A 14,125-nucleotide genomic window follows, 5' to 3' on the forward strand; every position below is an offset into this window, starting at 1 on the left:
CCAAGATTTAGATACAAGTCGAAAAAAATTCAACAGACCCGTTCGATGTCCGAGTTGGTGGAGTTAGAGTGCCAATGTTCTGCTGTATTTCTTTTTTATTTCTCCGAGCAATTAATTATTTTATGTTTTTGTCTTTTTTTAATTTTAAATCTCGCACTTTGGCTATATTTTTATTGTCCAGTTTTATTGTGCGTGTGTGTAGTTGCAGTTCTCAATATATTTGATATTACAATAATAATATAGCGATTATGCTAGATTATTGCTTGCGCCGTGAATCTAGAACAGTGTCAAAACAGTTGTGGATTAAAAAACGCATTCCATCTGGGGGTGTACACTTTCCATGCGCCATATGATGCTTAAGACAGTTTTCCGTGCTATAGATATAGGGTGAAAAGGAAGTAGAGAAAACGAGGCATATACACGGAGGACAACAGCGCCCTCATGTGAACATTTCACTGTACTGCACATAAATGATCAGAAGCTGTCCTACAGCTAGGATACACGTTAGTATCCTACTATTCAGTGTCTATAATGACTGTCATTGACATTATATATTGTTGAAATGCATCAAATAATCTAGGATGGTACTAGTACAGTAAACTCAGAGCCATGGAAAGACATGATTGGGCCCCTGAAAAATTCTGCTGAACGCTCCCCTCCAAACAAAAGCAACCATTATCCAAACACACACATACATGTGTGTATGTCTTCTCCTTTCTCTCCCCTTTTCGCTCAGTCCTGGCTAAATTAATGCAAAATCATTGTAGTAAATGCACCAGAAAATGACGTTGCTTTGGGTTTTGCAAAATAATAGCCTCGAAAAGCATACCTTTTGATGTCCTTGGTTTATTGAAATATGAATAAAAGTCAATTTTGCAATTTCATGTACATTTCAGGCTTTACATACCTTGTATGCGCACATAGCTCCTTGAAATAAATAAGGTTGGATACAGAATATTTAAAAGCGTGCAATTTTAAGGCCTTCTCTGTGGAATAAATTACCCCGGAGGGAAGGGGGGGGCGGGGTGGCATGGTGGTGCAGTGGTTAGCACTGTTGCCTCACACCTCTGGGACCCGGGTTCGAGTCTCCGCCTGGGTTACATGCCTGTGGAGTTTGCATGTTCTCCCCATGTCGTCGTGGGGTTTCCTCCGGGTACTCCGGTTTCCTCCCACAGTCCAAAAAACATGCTGAGGCTAATTGGAGTTACTAAATTGCCCGTAGGAGTGCATGTGTGAGTGATTGGTGTGTGAGTGTGCCCTCTGATGGGCTGGCCCCCCATCCTGGGTTGTTCCCTGCCTCGTGCCCATTGCTTCCAGGATAGGCTCCAGACCCCCTGCAACCCAGTAGGATAAGCGGTTTGGAAAATGGATGGATGGATGGATGGATGGATGGAAGAGTGGGCGGCGGTCACATAAGTTCTTATATCATTAACTGATGTATCAGACTTTTTTTTGCAAAAATAATAAAATAACAACTGACGTTTGGGAGATAGTCTGTGCTTTTTTTCCTATTCAATTGTCAGGAGGAGGACAGACATGTAATCATTTTCATACGTGAGAAATGCACCATAAAACATTTTAGCAAAATTATGGATTAAGACATTAAAGGAACAGATACTTTGTACATGGGCTAAACCAGCAGACTGCAGTGCGCACATCGGACGCGGCACTGGACTCTTCCTTTTCGGATTTCTGTAGACGTCGTGAAAAGGCGAGCCACCTCTCGGACATTTGTGCTCACGCAACTCGTACCGCCCACTGCTCTCGATAGAATAAGAGCTGATTATTCGATAGAATAAGAGCTGATTATTCTTCTGTAAAATCTCAACTAGAGCTAAAAAAAAAAAAGTGTCATATACATATTAACATGTTGATATATACATTCTACAGCATGTTAGATCTGTTAAAGAAAAGCTATCGTGACATCCAAAAATATTAAGTAGAAACAAATAAAAAATAAGAATCTGTCAAGTAGAGATTTGTTTCGGTCTGGAGCGTTTTAGTTTGCAGCTGGTAATGTGAAGAATGTATTCGGTCTGGCTTGACTTCCTGTTGAAGCCAAACTGCCGGGTCTAAGTGCACCTGACAGTAAAGGTGCCACATTCTGCTGATCAAATCAAGGCTCTGATGTCAGGTAATAGGAAGCCGAATCATTTAGAGCTATGACCTGTATCTGGGGTAAAACCAGACCTGCATATACTGTAAGGTGGTCATATATGTAAACACGCGAGTTACCCACAAGCATTGTCACCCCCCCCAACCCAGGCACCCCCCACCTCCTCTGACATGGTACTTCACCATACTGTCACCCCTTAATGCCACAGACACTCCCCTTGGGGGGAGGGGGTGGGGTCCGAGGTCCGCTGCACCCTCTATACTTGACTGAGCCTTTATGTAAACGCCACTGTGTGGATTCGCTTTGGACATGCAGCGCACATGCAGGACTTTCGTTCGCTCATGCCGTGGCCTTTCCTCATCTCGTTCATTCACGCTTACCCATCACCCCCCACCCCCCACTTTCCCTGCTTTTATTTTTTTATATATTTTTTTTTAAACCAGTGCTTCCCAATCCAGTTCCCGGGCACCCACAGTCGGTCCACCTTTTACTCCCGCCCAGCTTCCAACCAGACAGCACACATTTCTGCTCCCTCGCTCCTGGTAAGAAAAACAAGGAGTGTCTGGGGGCCCCTGAGGACTGGACTGGTAACCACTGTTTTATAGGATAGTCCATGCAGTGATATGTGGGAGAAGGTCCACAGGTGGACGAGCAGTACGCGTCGGTGATTAACAAATTTAAAAAGCGGGCGCTGACAGGAATGTCAGCCTGCCCATTCTGTGACTCTGCCCCCAGTCTGTTTCTCACCAGAGAGAGGCGTGGCCTCCAAGCCCGTGGCGCGCAGCATGTGACGGGGGCGAGGGGGGGGCGTGTTATTTTAGCCTTACGTGGGGCATGCTAAGTGACTCGGAGCTGCCTTCGGCAGCTGGGCCACCAAACACGCTGTGGGACGAATCGCTGGCTCCTGTCCTCAACAGCTCTGAGGTACCGGCGGCATCTGAAGTCCGCTCTGACAAGAACTCGAAGGTGCCCCCTGCTGGCGTGTCCAGGTCCCTGTCGCCGACGAAGAGCTGAGCCTCCTCCCAGCGGCCCGCCCGGCAGCTGGCACTGGAATTGTTGCTGCTGCTGCTGGTGTGGGAAAGGTGGGGAGGGCATTCAGCTGGTCCCCGCTGCATCAGGTCTTGTGCTGACAGGGACTTGCCCAGGGTGTGGCTGGCCGGTGTCAGGGGGTCTATCTCCAGGCTCATGTGCCTCCGCCAGGAGACCTCCTCTTTGGCGCCAGATTTGCTCCTAAGCTGCACCCCCAAGGGGGCCGCCCTTGGGCAGGGCTGGGCACCGTCGGGGGCATCAGTGACCACGCGATGGGGCGCAAGGGTAGCGGGCAGCTGGAGCGTCGTCGGTGCAGAGGGCGGAGGTGGGGGCCGGACCAGGCTAGGGAACGAGGCCCCCGAGAGGTTATTAGGTGTCAAGATGGGTGGGGCAGGGCCCTCGGAGCCTGGGGGCATCGCCGAGGGGCTGAATGAGACGGGGGCACTGTGGAGGTTGAGGCTCAGCTCGTTGGGGGCCAGGATGAGGTGCAGGTCACGGGGCAAGTTGGAGCTGGTGGAGAGGCTGCTGGCCTGGGTGGAGTTGGACGCGTCTTTGGTGAGGACCGAGCTCTGGTAGTCGGACGTCTGCTCCAGCTCGAAGAGCGGCAGGGAGGAGAGTGTCAGCGCTGAGGATGAGCCCTTACGCAGCACCTGCCTGTAGACATCCAGGAGGGAGTCCAGCTTCGATTCGATGGACTGGACCTGCAAGGCCAAGGAGGGACTTACTGGGAGACGGCTTCATCTGACTGGTCAGAAAACATTCTCTCACTGGGGTGTGTTTACAGCACAGTTATTATCAAATATAATATCATATAAAACAAACGTCAAATACTTTCCATCACTGTTTTTTAAAATGTTGTTTAGCTGAAGTAATGATTTAATTATCTTTAATTAACATGTTTTGCCCAATTTGAGGACGTTAGCACATAATGTGTCCTATGTATTCATATAGGATTCGATGGACTAGACCTGGATTCTAAAGATCTAAAGATCAGATACAAAAATATCTCTGTCTGTGCATAAAAATAAAACTACTAAATCTACTAAATCTTAAACTAAAGCTAAAATATATATACAAAAGAAATATATCTTTAAAATTAAAAGTCAAAATAAAGCCACACCAAAAACTAAAGAAAACTAAGCTGGATTTCAAAGGAAACTACAGCTAAGAATGGAGGCTAAATATGAGTTATAATCCCCACTCATCTGAGCACATTGTTTCTGTACATGCCACTGGTAAAGAACCAGTTTTAACGGATCATATCCCAGTTAGGGATTTGTATCGTACTGCTGTGCTTGGTCAAGCTGTGCAAGTCAGGCTTTACGAGTCACAGAAGACTAGAGGCACCCAAAACTAACCTAAGAGAGTGTTTAACACGACTGAACACTATTAAACGTCCGTGGTGCTGCTCGCTCGCCCCGCTCTCGCTCACCTGCCGCTCCACCTTGCACACTCGTCCCAGCATGCTCACGTCGTCCAGGGCCTCGCTCTCCGACAGCAGCTTCTCCCTCTTCCTGTCCACAGGGATCTGCCCCTTGCCCAGGATCTGGTCCACCCTGTGGCATGGGGTGAGAATGCGGCCGAGGTGTCAGATGGCCGTCAGTCACGCTGCCCCCTGATGGGCAACACAAGCCGATTGGGCAGGATTGTTGTCTTTGGGGCCCCGTTCAAAAAATCACTTCGCCCCCCTCCCCTACACCCCAGTGTAGTGACTCTTTGTTGCCAACAGGGTGCCCCCAAACCTCAGGGACCCCTCGCAAATGTGTTGCTTGAGTGATGGCAAACACTACTTTCTAAAGGGGCAGGGGAATCTGTCATTAGTTAGCAGGCGGTAAGTTAGTCATTTCAAAAACTCTCTTTACATTACAGAGAAGGTAGAAAGATTCGTGATGAATGCGCCAGATAGTAAAATGTTAATGTGATCCTCTTAATACAGCATTTATAATTCTGAGACAATAACAGCCGTCTATAATGGTGTGAGTCACCGAACGTCTGGTATTTGGTGGGAACAGGGATTAAATCGGTGGTGGCATGATGGTGCGGTAATTAAGATGCACAAACATCTACCAGGTGTTTAACCACACTGCATTCCCACGACGGACAGCCAGGTGACTCAGGACCGCCGGGCTCAATGCCCAGGAAGAGCTGTGCTGTTGTACCTTTTTGTAGGATCTGGTTAAACAGCCAGATTCTGCACAGTACGGCTGTCAAAAGCGAGCACATATAAACCGCTACTACATAACGTACCGTAACATAGCGTAATGCAACGTAATGTAACATAACGTAATGTACCGTCAGCTTTCCAGATACACATCGACTGTTAAATCAGATTAATTTTTACAAAGAATTTACGTGCCCAATGTGCCAAAACCACTAACTATGTTAAAACTTACAGGACGTCCCACCCATTCTTGTAGACAAAAAACGAAAGGTGTTTAGCAAGTTGCCCCCAGGCACGAGTCGTCAGGAGGAGGTCACAGGTGTCCTGCCCCGATCGTCCGCTCCTTCCGTGTGCCACGCCCCCTCGTTAACCTCGTGTGGATTCCCTGTGTTTACCAGCTGTTTCATTGTTGTCCTTAGTCCTATGTATTTAGTTCGCATTTCAGTTTGTTTCCCCAGTCTGGTCATTGTATTGTCAACCTGCGTTACTACCTGTTAGTTTTATTTCCTTCAATTAAACCCGTGTTTTCTTTGACTCCTGGCATCCTATGTTTCTGTCTGTACTCCGGGGTGACTTCGTGCATGACAACAGGTGTTTGCGTTACTGCCGAGGTCTCAAACTACCAGCCTGTGAGATGGTTTTATTCAGCCAGCCATGTTTTTAATCCATTATTAAATCTGGCCCCCAGATCTTCTATATTTTGCTCCCCTATACTCACCCCCGCAACCCACTAATCCCCGCTGCAGGCCCTGATTAGTGGATTATTGAAGCTAAATCATTTAATCCACGTTTCAATTTTGGCTCAAAAAATATCTCAAGTATCCGGCTTGGGAGAAGCTCTCGTAGCCCGTGGCCCTCAGGTTATTTAAATATGAGGCCCCGGTGTCTGAGAGATATGCCAGGAGCTTAGAGAGTGAGAGGATGGGGGCCCGGAGCTGACAGTCGGGAGGAGTGGCCTCATGAAATGGACCCCGCGAATGAGTATCAAACACAGTGTCCAGAGGAACGAACCTCGTCCCACGGCTCTTCGGGCTAAAGCTCGTTCAGAAACGCGTTTCAAAGGCAGGGCCAGTGGAAACGATGCCCCCCCCAGTGAGGATGAGGTGTGAGACGGTGTGGGAGCATGCCGTGCAGATGGTGGGGTCAGGGGGCGGGGCTGACCCCATGTTGGCGAGTCTCCTCCCATGCTGTGAGGAAGCTTGTGGCTCTGAAGACCCGTGTGTGTTGGGCACCTACAGCTAACCTTATGTAGATGGGGGGGGGCTTACCGGGTCTGCAGGCTCTTGATTCTGCACAGCATGTCCAGGTGGCCAGCAGAGTACTGCTCGATCACATCCTTCACATCATACGGACGCAGAGTCTCCTTGAACTTCTTCTTCGCCACGTGGAACTTCATTATCCTGTGGGAGGGGGGGATACAATTAGACGCGGGGCAGAAATAAATTCTATCAGCGGCTAACAACTCTCTACACATTTTGCTGACCGCAGGGGTCACCCCTGCAGAGGAGAATTTGCCGACTGGCGAGGAGGGGGCTGAAGCAAATTTCAAGGGGGGATTCGGATTCATTATTTTACTACCTGTCGACAATTCTGGGGCCTGGTGCTGCAAGGGTGGGGGGCTGCAGTCATGGTTAAGAGGATGTATGGTGCTCTGGAAGATGCTAAGTTAATGCTAACAGAGACCCAGAGTTGTTTCCGCATCCCTCTATTGTGTTTCCCAGTGTCCTGTGGCCAAATGGTCAGGATCTGCTGAGCTACTTCACACTCACAACTCCGCAGAAAACCCTGAGCCCTGTCCGGTAACTCCAGGTCTCTCTGGGCTTCAGTGCGATCTACTCAAGGGTCTTGTGGGGGATAAACAGGGCTTAGTGCACAACGGCAGCCTAACGCATTATTTGCACTGAGCAAAATACACCACAAGGGGGCGACAAAAACAAAACAATATTTCCGTATGTAGGCCACATAAGAATAGAGTTTGTTTTTATATAACTGTAATAATAAGCTTAAATAATAATAAGCTTAAGAAATACAATACAAAGCATGGAATTCTACCCCATGGGTATTTCAAAGATAACAGTAATGACATTTTAGGTCTTTTATTGCCTTGTGTACTTTTCAATGGGTCTTCATGTCAGTAAAACATCTGCAATTGCTAAAGAAAACAAAATAAGAAGAGCCCTTCTTTCCCTTTGCACCAGCACGATTGGACATCAAGCTCCCTGAGAAAGACGGGTGAGGCAAACAAGTCTGGCGTCGTCATGGAGACCACCAACGGGGCACAGGGAGGGCCGTTGAAATCAGTACCTTCCTGAGAGGCTTTACCGTTGACCCTGAGCAGCGAGGGGCAGCAGTAACCAATCCCGGGTCCAAACAAAGAGACCGTGAGGTCAGGGAGGGGGACTGAAGTCAAACTGTGTAACTACATCAATATGACTGACCTAACAACCATGTTCCAGATAAAACAATACATCCTGGCACAACATGTTCCTGCGGAAGTCTGGCAGGTCCTTCTGAGGTAACAGGATATGTTAGGATACCGCTGTGAAGTGCTCAGTCTTACACATTACGGTGACCTGCTGGCAAGGAAACATAGCCGCATGACCTGTGGGTCTGTCTCCACTTGGGCCACTAGGGGGAAGTGTGGGGCATCTGCTCTCTCACCTCACCGCCCTGATCACTGACTTGAGCGCCGGCGTTAGGTCATCCACAGAGATCTCGCAGTGGCAGCCCTTGTCGTCGAAGCCGTCGTCCGGGCCCATGCTGGCATCAGCTGCTGGGGGAGGGGGGGTGGTGAATGAGCGGCGAGAGAGATGCGACAAAAGGACAACACAACCTGGGGGGCCCAAGACGGGGGCCTGACGTAGCGCTAACGAGGCCGGTAATAGCAAACGTGTGGCAAACGTGACATTGATGCAGGGAGAGAAGTGCAGAGTCAGGCCCCTCCTGACTCTCACCCAACCTGGAGGCACCAGCTAATGGACCACGGTGGTGGAGATCAGCCCAAACCGACTGCATCTCAGAGTGTCCAGTGACCATGACCTCTGCCTCCCCACCCCTACACAGCCGCAGCCCTATCAGGACGCTTCAGGCCTTATTCATCTTCATATTACCATGATTATTATTATAGATGTTGTTGCAGTAGTTATCAAGCTGCCCTCCCGCGTCATCCACAACAAGCAGGCTCATTTGGTCTCTCTTTCTGCTAGGCCTGGGTGAGGCCTGTATTGACAGCATACCTGCTCCACTGGTTTGGGGTCCTTAATGTCTCCACCAACTCCTACCAAGTGCTACCAAAATTTATCTTAAATGTGGCAAGTGTTAGATCCATCACCACCATTGTGTTTACTGCTGCAAATACCTCCCCCCCATTATGGCTCTGACGGGCCATATTTAACCGTACTAATTCGCACATGGACCTGAAGCAGGGAATCATGGGTAGCGGGGGAGTCCATCTTCGCAGCAGTGACGATATCTACCTTTCAGGTGTGTGGGCAGCTCGAAGTAAATGCGCTATTGCCAAGAAATTTGGGGATGGGGGGGGGGCAAATCTAGGGCTACCGGCTCACTCAGTGAGATGAGGCCGCTGCCGGACCTGGCAGGCAGCGGCAGGCTGTGGTCAGTCAGTATGGGTCACATTTCACAACGTTCATGAGGAAAAGGGATGGATCCCACTTCAGCAAAACACATGCATCTGTGGGCAGGAAGCGCATGGAGGGCTCTGGGGGGGCCGGGCACGGGCAACCTGCGGTCAGGGGCTGGTCTTTATCTGTCCCTTGAAGGGGGGAAACTCGCACGAATGGGGAGCCTGTCAGCAGTGGGGGGGGATGGGGGAGGATGGCACCTGGATCTCTGCTCTGGCTGAAATAGTGCCGCCGGCAAAGCTGACAGGACGGCATCAGCATGGAAGGTAGCTGGGGAATGTGTGTGGGGGGCTGTGGGTGAGATGACCACCCCCCCCCCCCATTTCCCTGAAGGGGTCTTTTTGGGGAGTTTTATTATTTTTTTGTTCTAGAAGTCACAAGCAAAATGCTTTCAAAGAGGAATGGCTCCTCTGCTCAGCACCGCTGCTGATTGAGAAAGCGCTCTCTCAGTGGGGGGGGGGGGGGGGGGGGGGGGGCGGTGGAGCTGGCCTGGCTGCTTGTGCAGAGGAGACCCACAGGGGTGCAGCTGAGAGGCTTCGGGACCCGTGAAGGCATATCATATTGGGCCCCCAACCCAGACCAAGACTGATTAGGTTCCAAATGTTTCAGGGCTCCTCTCAGTCAGGGGACCTTGACTGGTTACCCCCATCCCAGATGTTAATATTGCTCACGGAGGACTAGTTCGAACCAGCACCTGTACCTCAAAACCAAATCTACCAGCACTGTGGATGGCTGCCTGTCAGCTCAGAGCTGATGTCTCGTGTGCACTCAGGATGTACCAGGCCACAAAGTCCACAAGGCTAATGCCCCCGTGTTTCTCAATCTGGTCCTTGGGGATCCACAGACAGTCAATGTTTCTGCTCCCTCCCAGCTCCTGGTAGGGAGCAAAAATGTGGACTGATGTGGATCTCCGAGGACCACGCTGGGAAACACTGCCCTAACGAGCTAACCTTCCCTCATCGGAACTGCCTGGAAAGCAGATGGTGTTTTTACTTGTATATTTACGGTAGTTTCTGTTCCATTGTCATGGTGACATGAGCAGGGAGGGGCTCACCTTCTGGGGTGGCACGCGATTGGCTCTTGAGCCGCAGGGAGGGCCGGAAGCGGGTGCGATCGTTGAAGCTCCAGCTCTTCTGCACCTTGGCTGGGCTGCTGCCCTCGGCGCCGACGTCCGTGCTGGGGGAGCGCCGGTCCCCGCTGGACGTATGGCGGCCCTTGATGCTCTGCCCCCGTGGGCTGGCCAGGCGCACACGCTCCTTGAAGCTCAGCTTCTGGCTGCGGGGAGCACAATCATAGGTCCGATCAGCTGCCTAATGTTGAAACTTGAAAGGAAATAGACATGTATTTGTTTTAGTTATAATTTTAAAATGGGGGAGGGGACATGAGGGGCCTAGTCTATGGAAAAAGCACTGAGCTGGGGCCCCAATCCACACAGGCATGAGTTTCTATCTGTTATACTGCCTTTTCTCGCAATCACCGGGACCCAGGCGAGACCCCATTCCTGGCTGGGGGGGGCTGGGCTGTACATATTGACTTCACTGTGAGTCACTGATTGATGGGGGTCTCAGTGGAATGCCAGGTACAGGGCAGTGCAGACCCTGGGACACGCACACATGCATGCAGATGCACACACACGCTGCCCTGAGAGAACCCAGCATGCGCGATGACGCACGTGCAGGACCTGCGCCGTCGCCAAGCAACTCTGCCTCTGTGCCTCCTGCCAATGGAGCGTCTGACACAGACAATGGGCACTGAGGGGATAACCCCGCCCCCCCCCATCTGTAAATTGACTCCGCCCTGTGGGAGGGGCTATGGGTTCAGGGGCTTCTACGTAACAGCGGAAATCAAAACCAAATGCAGCCCTGGAGTGGCTTGTATGCAGACTGCTCAGTGTCTGGGTGAACTGGGATGTGGGGGGGGGGGGGGATTTCAAGTCATGCGGGGTGGGTGGGTCAGAATGGACACAGGCAGCAGGCAGAGGGAGGGACAGGGTCTAACCCTCTCCGATGGTCCTTAAAGACTCCAAACTGTGAAACATCACTCTTCTTACCAGTAGCAGTAATGCTGGCTGGTACTGATGTAGCATTTGATGAGCAGTGGGTCATAAAGCATAATTTTAAAGACTGACATGTCTATTAAAGGCTATAAAGGCAGCTTATGAATATACACTATACGCAAGTTAGCTGCATTTCTGCCTGGACACTAAAATGTACTGCGCCAACAGGAAGTGACCAGGGTCAGGTACCTAACCTTGCACTCTTCTCTAACCCAAAAGCAATTATATTCTGTTCATATTAACCTAAGGAACAGTCACTAATGGTTTAATGAGGCACATCAGTTCATTTCAGCCTCTTTTCTTGTGCATATAACACAGTGCCCTTTGTACTCATAACATCTGATCTACACATAACAGCACCCCCTGCTGGTGTGGATGTGTTAAAACATTGTGCAAGGGCTCTTGCCTTGGTTTGGGATCTAGAGAAAGGCGTAGCAGTTCAACAATTAGTGTGAACTTCCGCAACAACACGACCGTTCACCTGTGTTTCTTTACAGTCTGGCAGTGTGTGGTGAAACACCTCTGAGGATTGCCTCAGGGGGGTGGGGGGGGCGGCGATACTGGGTGAGAAATCACTCACGTGGGGCAGATTTGTTCCGGCAGGCAACAGGCAGTCAGGGATTCTGACAGGCAACATCCAAAATGAAACCACCAGGAAATGTGAAAGTAATTTTACAGGAACAAAGGGCCAGGACCAGCCCCGAAGGGGGGCAGGGCCATGTGGGGCCATCACTATCCATGCACCTACGGTTAGTCAGCATTCCCACAGGCCACGTGCCCAGGAGGGGGGTGCCGAATACCTATGTCTCCATGAGGTAAACCTCCAGCAGAGTCTCTCTCTACTACTAAAAAGCTTACTAGGGGAGATAGACGGTCATGTGTTATTCCAGCCAGAAGAAGAAAGTCTCCGGTCAAGTAGCTGAAACAGTAAACAGCCATCATGTGTAACAGACAAGGTAGGCCACCCATACGTTCCGTTACAGCATTGCTCGTTAAAGGACAGTAATTACCCAGCTCTTTATACACACGCATTTCCAAAGCTTGACGGCACGGAACCGGACCGCGAAGAGACAGAAAACACTTTTGCAGTTTATCATCTGATGCCCCCCACCCCCCAAATTGCCGGGGATTAACCCGGTGTTGCCCGGCACGAGGGAGTAAATGTAGCGTTAGTAGAGGTGCATGAAAAGAGGAACTGCTAGGATTTTTTTTTTTTTTGGGGGGGGGGGGGGGGGGGGGCATGGGCTAGTGGGGAACTGCTGCAGACATATCTACCCCACCTCTTTCCCAGATGGATTCTTGTTGTTATGAGCGCCGCCCCTGTGGCACCTTTAGGTATATACCTACCACTCTGATTCACTTTTTTTTTTGTACAAAAAAAATAAAAGGGATGATTTTTAGTGGATAAAAGATGCATAAACAAACGTATAGCACACAGATCCCCCCCTCCCAAATGCTCACACACCAGAGCCCAGAGGGCAGGTGTGTGCTCTGCCCCTTCTGAGATGACCCCAGAGAGATGGGGCAGACAAGGTCACCAGCCTGTCAGTAGTGAAGCCAGATGGACAGCATAATTAGGCTGACCCACGTATGACTCATCACGCAAAGTGGACCAATCAGCTGAGACTAAGGTGAACGTATAAACTTCTCCAGGACCACCTTGTACTCATCAGGACCAGCATCTTCTGATCAAAGAGTACTAAGACTGCCATTAAATAAAAGCATGTACATTTTAAGCTTAATGCATGATCTGCTGATAGTAGGATTAATGGCTGCTACTGAAGATCAGGCTGTGAGGTGGACAACTCACAACACACACACACACACACACACACACACACACACACACATAATACAGACACAGTACACGCACACACATATTCACTCACTTTTTGAGTCAAGGCCCATTCAGAGAAATCAATTCACCCAACCTCCACACCCTCCAAAGGAGACCCCCCCCCCCCCCCCCCCCCACTGTGTATGTCTCACATGTATCCCATCTTGCATGTATCATAAGGCCACCGTTTGGTGATGAGGTGCGTTAATATAACATGCATTTTACACCCCCTGTGAAGCAAGAACAGCAAGCTAACTGCTGTGCAGTCCTGCCAGGCAGTTTCACAGCTCCTGCTTTTGTTGACGGGATCATTTCAACGAGCACCAAAGAGATGGTAATGGTCTCTGGAGCAGACCGACAGGGAATAATGACTAATATAAATATCCAAGAATGGGAAAAGTATGAAGTATGTTTCCCGGGCACATCGGACTCAGAGCTAGCAGTGATGGGTACCCCCCCCCCCCCCCCGATACATTACTGTATGCTTGCCCCTAAGGATGTAGCCTGGGATAGGAATGACGGAATAGCCTTTACAGATTTTCCGGAATCCGATCAATGCGTCGCACTTATTCCACAAAAAAGACACACGCAATTCGTTGAATTAGGAACATTATCCAATCCTGTAAAGAGTCCGTCACAGTTTTCTGTTGCTCCTGAAGGGAAATCAGTGCAGTTCACAATCCTCAATGGATAATTAACCGGAATATTACAAGAAACGTTACACGTCAAGGTGGACAGTTTTAAGAGTTTAAGGGCTACAAACCTTGTGGATGACTCGAGCTGGTCCTTCCTTCAAGTGTCGAAGCAGACGGGGAGAGGGGCACAAAGGTCAAAGGTTAATCGTTCGTGTCTCCAGGAGTGGCGCCACACGCCATTAAAGACCCAAAACCGATACTGTGCGTATGACCCACACGACACGGACGATCACAAAGGAGAAAGAGAAAAGTGACAAAAAACTCAGCAGGAGAGAGCAGGATGCAGGCTCATGCGGCAAGACGTCAAAAGCCAGGCACATGCAGGCCTCACACGGTACACACCAGGCAGACTAGGCAAGCGCGGCAGCGGGGCAGGGAGTGCAGCTAGCACGGCTAGTAGGGCCTGGCGGCTCACACCTGCTTGAACATGTGTTTGTTTTTCCTTGGCGTTAAGGGTGGGGTGTGCCCTGTGCCAATGCATCGCTGAAAGAGCGCTGCCTCCTGGCAGAAGGATAGCACTTTGTGGACTGGCTTGTGAGTCCCGGTCAAACCCGGCACCCACAGAGATGTCAAAGGGCAGTTGGGCCCGC

General features: G+C 50.1%; 1 protein-coding gene across 1 annotated transcript in view; it reads right to left on the reverse strand.

Annotated features, from left to right (window-relative positions):
- Nucleotides 1-826: 826 nt before the first annotated feature.
- The window catches only part of LOC125725434 (potassium voltage-gated channel subfamily KQT member 5-like), a 92,280-nt gene continuing 78,981 nt past the window's right edge, over nucleotides 827-14,125 (reverse strand). Inside the window, exons 9-13 of the mRNA XM_049002352.1 lie at nucleotides 10,017-10,218; nucleotides 7,968-8,076; nucleotides 6,575-6,706; nucleotides 4,578-4,701; nucleotides 827-3,846 (exon numbers count right to left, since the gene is read on the reverse strand). Of these exons, the coding sequence (XP_048858309.1) occupies nucleotides 2,929-3,846; nucleotides 4,578-4,701; nucleotides 6,575-6,706; nucleotides 7,968-8,076; nucleotides 10,017-10,218 (1,485 nt within the window). The 3' untranslated portion in view covers nucleotides 827-2,928. The remainder of the gene's footprint in view (nucleotides 3,847-4,577; nucleotides 4,702-6,574; nucleotides 6,707-7,967; nucleotides 8,077-10,016; nucleotides 10,219-14,125) is intronic.

This window comes from Brienomyrus brachyistius, unplaced genomic scaffold (genome assembly GCF_023856365.1).
Source record: "Brienomyrus brachyistius isolate T26 unplaced genomic scaffold, BBRACH_0.4 scaffold67, whole genome shotgun sequence".
Lineage (NCBI taxonomy): Eukaryota > Metazoa > Chordata > Actinopteri > Osteoglossiformes > Mormyridae > Brienomyrus > Brienomyrus brachyistius.